The sequence below is a fragment of the Montipora foliosa genome, chromosome 5 (genome assembly GCF_036669935.1).
Source record: "Montipora foliosa isolate CH-2021 chromosome 5, ASM3666993v2, whole genome shotgun sequence".
In the NCBI taxonomy this organism is placed as follows: Eukaryota; Metazoa; Cnidaria; class Anthozoa; order Scleractinia; family Acroporidae; genus Montipora; species Montipora foliosa.
In genome coordinates, this window is record NC_090873.1 from 18397504 (window position 1) to 18403098 (window position 5595).

At 41.8% G+C, this 5595-nt stretch overlaps 2 protein-coding genes across 2 annotated transcripts; both read left to right on the forward strand.

Moving 5' to 3' along the window:
• The first annotated feature begins 3293 nt into the window (after positions 1–3293).
• On the forward strand, positions 3294–4244 carry LOC138002324 (uncharacterized). Its single transcript, XM_068848388.1, has one exon. The coding sequence runs from the start codon at positions 3294–3296 to the stop codon at positions 4242–4244; it is 951 nt and encodes a 316-aa protein (XP_068704489.1).
• On the forward strand, positions 4241–4762 carry LOC138002325 (uncharacterized). Its single transcript, XM_068848389.1, has one exon. It carries the CDS (start codon positions 4241–4243, stop codon positions 4760–4762), a length of 522 nt encoding a protein of 173 aa, XP_068704490.1.
• The last annotated feature ends 833 nt before the right edge of the window (positions 4763–5595 follow it).

Sequence of the window (5595 nt, forward strand, 5' to 3'; positions counted from 1 at the left end):
GGGTGAAATAAATTCGTCGGCGGTGTCATGTCGACTTTCATCAACCCAAAATAAGCATTGATGGAATCATCAAAATCATTTCGCTTCACTTCTGGGAAACCAACGGGGTATTCTCCATTTCGCATCACATCAGGATACAGGCTCTTTATGTCATAATAACGTATACGACTTTCGTGGCATTTTCTCTTCAGACTCTGATAAACGCTAGTGTTCCCCTTTCTGCCACCGTAGAGAGCATCTCTGGGTAAAATTCCAGAACTCCCACAAAACCGTCACCGGTGATGACGCCTTCGTTACTAGCCAGGGTATGGAAATCTCCTGAGCCACCCACTAGAGGTAAGCGAACATCTCTCTCCATGGTGATCTTTTTTTCACCTTCTGTGGAAGAGGACGTTCGAAGTTGACTTCCAAAATCAACTCTGTTCCGAAAGGCTAGACATTCCTTGAAAATTTCCGAATGAGATTCTTCGGGATAACCTATCTCACGAGTGATACCTATGGTGTGTGATTTGAGGTGGACATATCAAAAAACCAAATTCGACAATCCTGTCATCATGCAATTTCCAACTCCAACTCCAACACCCGGAAAAGGATCTAGCGAATCCGCCGAGTCCTCTCGAAAAGTGACATTTCTAACCTCCTCGCGAAATTTTTCGAAACCCTGTCGTAACAGAGATATGTCCGCAGCACAATATTTTTTTCAAATTGTTCTGAAAATTCCATGTCAAACCTTTCGAACGTTGTCTTTCATACCACTCGTTAAAATCGTTAGTTTTGACGTCTTCTTTCCAAAAATATTTTTTGTCTGGTATGCCACCGACATAATTCCAATTCTCACTAACATTGAATTCGTGTGGAAAATAAACTTTCCCAGTGGCGTCATTAAACGTTTTGGTAAACGTCCTAAGTTTCTCCTGAATATAACACGACAAATCCAAGAAAACCATCCCACCCACTTTAAATTGCTTTATACGACTACCATCGAAAATAATTTTAGGTCTCACCCAGGTTTGTTTCAAATAACCACATAACAGAATGTGACCATCAAAACCTCTGGCATTGTGCGCAACATCGTCCAACAAACTTTTTTTTCCAAAAAATAACAATTCCATCAATTTTTGGACACAGTCTTCATCCATGAACGATAGCTGTCGATGTTTTCGTTCGGCAAATTGTAAAACACAACAATTGGGCGTGTAATATTTACTACCGTCATCGGGGTTAACATCGGTTCGCGTTTCAAAATCGTAAGAGACAAATTCTCCTTCTTTTTCGAGCATTTTTTTAATTTCACTCTTGGAAACACTCCTCACATAACATCTGTGTTTGGCTCTGGTATCGTCTTTACAATTACGCATGTAAAACACCCTTGCAAGCGGCCAAATCTTTCTTGCAATAACGACACACCATCACGGATTCACAGGCGATTTTCATGGGATACATGGGTGAGGCATCCTTTTGTAAATGATTTTCACTCTCTACCATTAAACAAACGACCGCAATACTCACACTCTACAAAATCTGTAACAGCCTTGACTGCGTCGCATCTACATTTACAATGTTTACACAATTCAAAGTCACAGTAATGTCGATTGAGTGACTTAACAACACTATTACAACCCTTACAGTAATAACCACGAGCAAACCCCAAATAATTTCTCATATGTTTAACAAATACATAATGTCCTCTAGTGACGCAAAGATAAATAGTCTTACTGCGATGTGCTTCTTTATTCACTTCAGCAACCACGACATTCTCCTTGTCTCTGTCGATTACAACCAAATCATATTCCCCGAATAGTTCATTTTCGCGAAAAATCCGTTTCAGTTCCACCAGCGTGATAGGATGATCTTCATTTCTCTTCAGGTATCGTGGTACCCTTGCGACTCTACACAAACGCAATATCTTTCTCCTAAATTCTCTCTTTTGAGCATTATAACGCAGACGACTCCACCTTTTGTTTTTTTTAATTTTCCTCCAACTGCAACCACTCCAAACCCAAAAGCAACGATGCAACACCACAGTAACCACCGCTAAACTCAAGTGGTGGTGATTTAACGGTTTGTCTATGTTTTTTTTAAAAATGATCCAACGTTCTCGCGAATAACTGTTTTTTAACACGTTCACTAGCTAAATGACCTGCTTCGCGCGACGTAGGAACATGTTCGACAATGATACGCAGTGATGGGTCTCGAATATTTACTTCCTGTTGACTGTTCAACACGTGTTGAATCTGATGGAATACATTATCCGCTCGAAAATTGCCTACCAACACGATAGCGGAAATAATACTACCCATCGGTAAATTATCCGACTCGATTCTAACCTGAACATAGTCTTCCTCAATGTAACGACTCTTTACAAATAACTCATAGTGCAGCTGAGCCATCATCGTCGCTAAGACAATCAACAACTGTTCCGACTCTCTCCTGCGTCGCTCCACATCGTCTTCTATAGAATCAATAGCCCTCCATTCATCCTCGACTAAAATGGGACGTAAGCCTAAAACACTAGTAGCTATGTATTATATGGCCTCTTTTTTCTTGTCCCAATGCAAACCGAGTCAGCTCGTATTCGCCATCCATGGCCAACACAAAGAAAAAACGTACTTAGACAACAGCCTTTTTCTCTCCTCAAACACATTTTTATTTCTTAAAATCTAACAGATATTACCCCTTCGTAAAACGCTAGAAAAATATTATACTCCCGATACTCCCGATGAAAAAATACTTAAAACAATGTTGAAACCATTCTTTATTATTAACTTCTATTAAAGGGTACTTCATCCCAAAATCTTTGCGAATGATCCTATATCGAGTATCACTTAACCATTGTATGTCTACCTGCCCCAGTACACCCTCGTGTCGAAACCGTATTTCCCATCTTCGATACTTAAACACAATAGTTCTGTTAAAAACACTCTCGGTGTGATAACGATCACGCTTCTCTAAAAACAACTGCATTTTTATGAACATATCGCATGCTAGCACTTTTGATGAAGCTAGAGTAATTAATGAATTATTTAAACAAAACTCGGCTGTTTCTCTAGAACATACAATCTCTTTAAAATCGTATTGATAGCAGGCGTAGTGTATTGATTACTAGTAATACTACTGCAACAAGGACATGATCATGATCACCTTATATGAAACTACTGCATGCTATTCCATGATGTGAAAGTACTGTTACCATGTAGAAGTAAAATAATCTTTGTGTTACAATATAAGATGATCGTTCAGTGAATAAAGGACATAACATAAAAAGCAATGGAAGAGTGTGCGTTTCTTCACTTATGACTACACCACACATTGGCGACGAGGATGGGATCGTAGCTGCAGATCCACCAAACCCGGCAGAAAATCCACACCAGCCAGAACCGGCAGAAAATCCACAACCGCCAGACCTGGCAGAAAATCTACTACAGCCAGAACCGGCAGAAATTCCACGAGTAATGGAACGGTCGTTGCCCGAACCCACGGCATTCAACATCGATGCAGCAGATCTGTACAGTGAATGGAAACACTGGGTGAGCGCGTTTGAAATTTATGCCATTGCCTCCGATCTAAGAAAGAAGGAAGATGCGATTCAGAGAACTACGATGCTGCACTGCCTTGGCCCCACAGTACAACGCATCCTCAAAACGCTCCCTGGAGAACACAAGTCCCTCGAAGAGGTGAAAACTGCCCTCAGTGGATACTTTGCACCAAAATGGAACGTTGTGGCAGAGCGTTACAAGTTCAGGTTGCGAGCGCAAAAGGCAGACGAGTCAATAGACACGAACCTGTCGAAGCTCCGAGAGCTGAAAAAATCATGCAACTTTGGCACTCTAGAGGTGGAGATGATCCGGGACCAAATCGTCGAGAAATGTTCCTCACGTACCTTCAAGGAGAAACTTCTTCAACAAGACGATCTGGATCTCGCAAAGACGATTAGAATTGCGCGAAGTGCAGAAACGGCCGTACAAGAAGCGCGATTGCTGTCACAAGGCACCAAAGAAAACCCGATCCATATCGACCACGAGCACGCTTCCCGCGGATTTCCAGCGAAACCGTTCAGTTGTTATAGATGTGGTCGACCCGACGGACACACTCCTGACGAATGCGGTGCAACCAAGTCCACAAGCAATATCTGCAAAAAAGTTGGACACATGCAAAAGGTTTGTCGCTCAAAGCCCAAGATGGCACATCCAGCAAACCGGCACAAAAAGAGGCCTGCAAAGAAAGAAAAGAAACTCCAAACATGAAGGTCCGCAGCTTGAGATCCAAACCTGCTAATTGGCTTGAAGACAGCTCAAGTGACGAGAGCGAACCAGTACTCTCCTTGAACAATGTTGACAGTTCCATTACGGTACAAATTAGTGGACAAAGGACCAAAATGATAGTCGACACTGGTTGTAAGTACAACATAATATCCTCACAGTTATATAAATCACAATTTAGGGATTGTGAACAGAATCGAACTCAAAGACGCTTCACTGCGTATGGACAGAAAGAACCGCTAAATTGTAATGGTTATTTTAATGCCACCATCAAAGCCAGCGATAAGACTATCAATACTAAGGTTTACGTAATAGAGGGTAACCCGGAGTCATTACTGGGACGAGACTCTAGTTTCAAGCTAGCGATACTTACCCAAGTAAATTCAGTCGATCAGACCAGTGATCAAAACGAGCTGGCTCCTTTACTCAAGGAGTACGATGATGTTTTCCAAGGTTTGGGAAAGGTCACTGATTTTGAGCATAAAATTACCATTGACCCATAGGTCAAACCTGTCAGTCAGGACTTAAGACGCATTCCCGTAAGTCAAATTGAGGCAGTAAATAATGAACTTGACAGGATGTTAGAACAAGATATCATTGAAGAGGTCACTGAAGCTAGTCCTTGGGTTTCAAATTTAGTAATTGTTCCCAAGAAATCGGGCGATCTAAGAGTATGTTGTGATCTTAGAGAAGTAAATAAGGCTGTTATAAGAGAGCGATACCTTTTACCCAAGTTTGAGGATACCTTGCATGCAATGCATGGCTCTAAGTATTTCGCAAAGATCGATGCTAAGAGTGGATTCTTTCAGCTCACGTTAGCTGAAGAGTTGCGTTATGTTACCACATTTATTACACCGCGTGGTTGTTATCGGTTTAAGCGAACTCCCTTCGGTCTTAGTGATGCGAGCGAAGCTTTCCAAAGAATGATGGAAAAGATCTTGTTTGGCATTGAAGGTGTCCGCATTTCGGTAGATGACGTTATCATTTATGCTGAAACCATGGCAGAACTTGTCAACCGCGTCCGCAAAGTTTTCAATCGATGTTGTGAGTACAACCTCAAGCTCAATCGAAGCTAATGTGAATTCGCAGTGAAACAAATTTCAATTCTAGGCCATGTTGTGTCTGAAAAAGTCATCGAACCCGACCCAGCGAAAACGGAAGCCATCAAAGCTATGCCACCGCCGCAAAATGTGTCCGACCTTCGATCGTTTCTCGGAACGTGTGGCTATGTTGCGAAATTTGTTCAAAATTATGCTAACATTGTCAAACCGTTACGAAAGCTCACTCGGAAAGAGCAGAAATGGTCATGGGGAAACGACCAAGCAAAGGCATTCAA

What these genes read in the sequence shown, in the direction of transcription:
- LOC138002324 (XM_068848388.1), top strand. Translation starts at nt 3,294, where the DNA reads ATGACTACACCACACATTGGCGACGAGGATGGGATCGTAGCTGCAGAT.
- LOC138002325 (XM_068848389.1), top strand. Translation starts at nt 4,241, where the DNA reads ATGAAGGTCCGCAGCTTGAGATCCAAACCTGCTAATTGGCTTGAAGAC.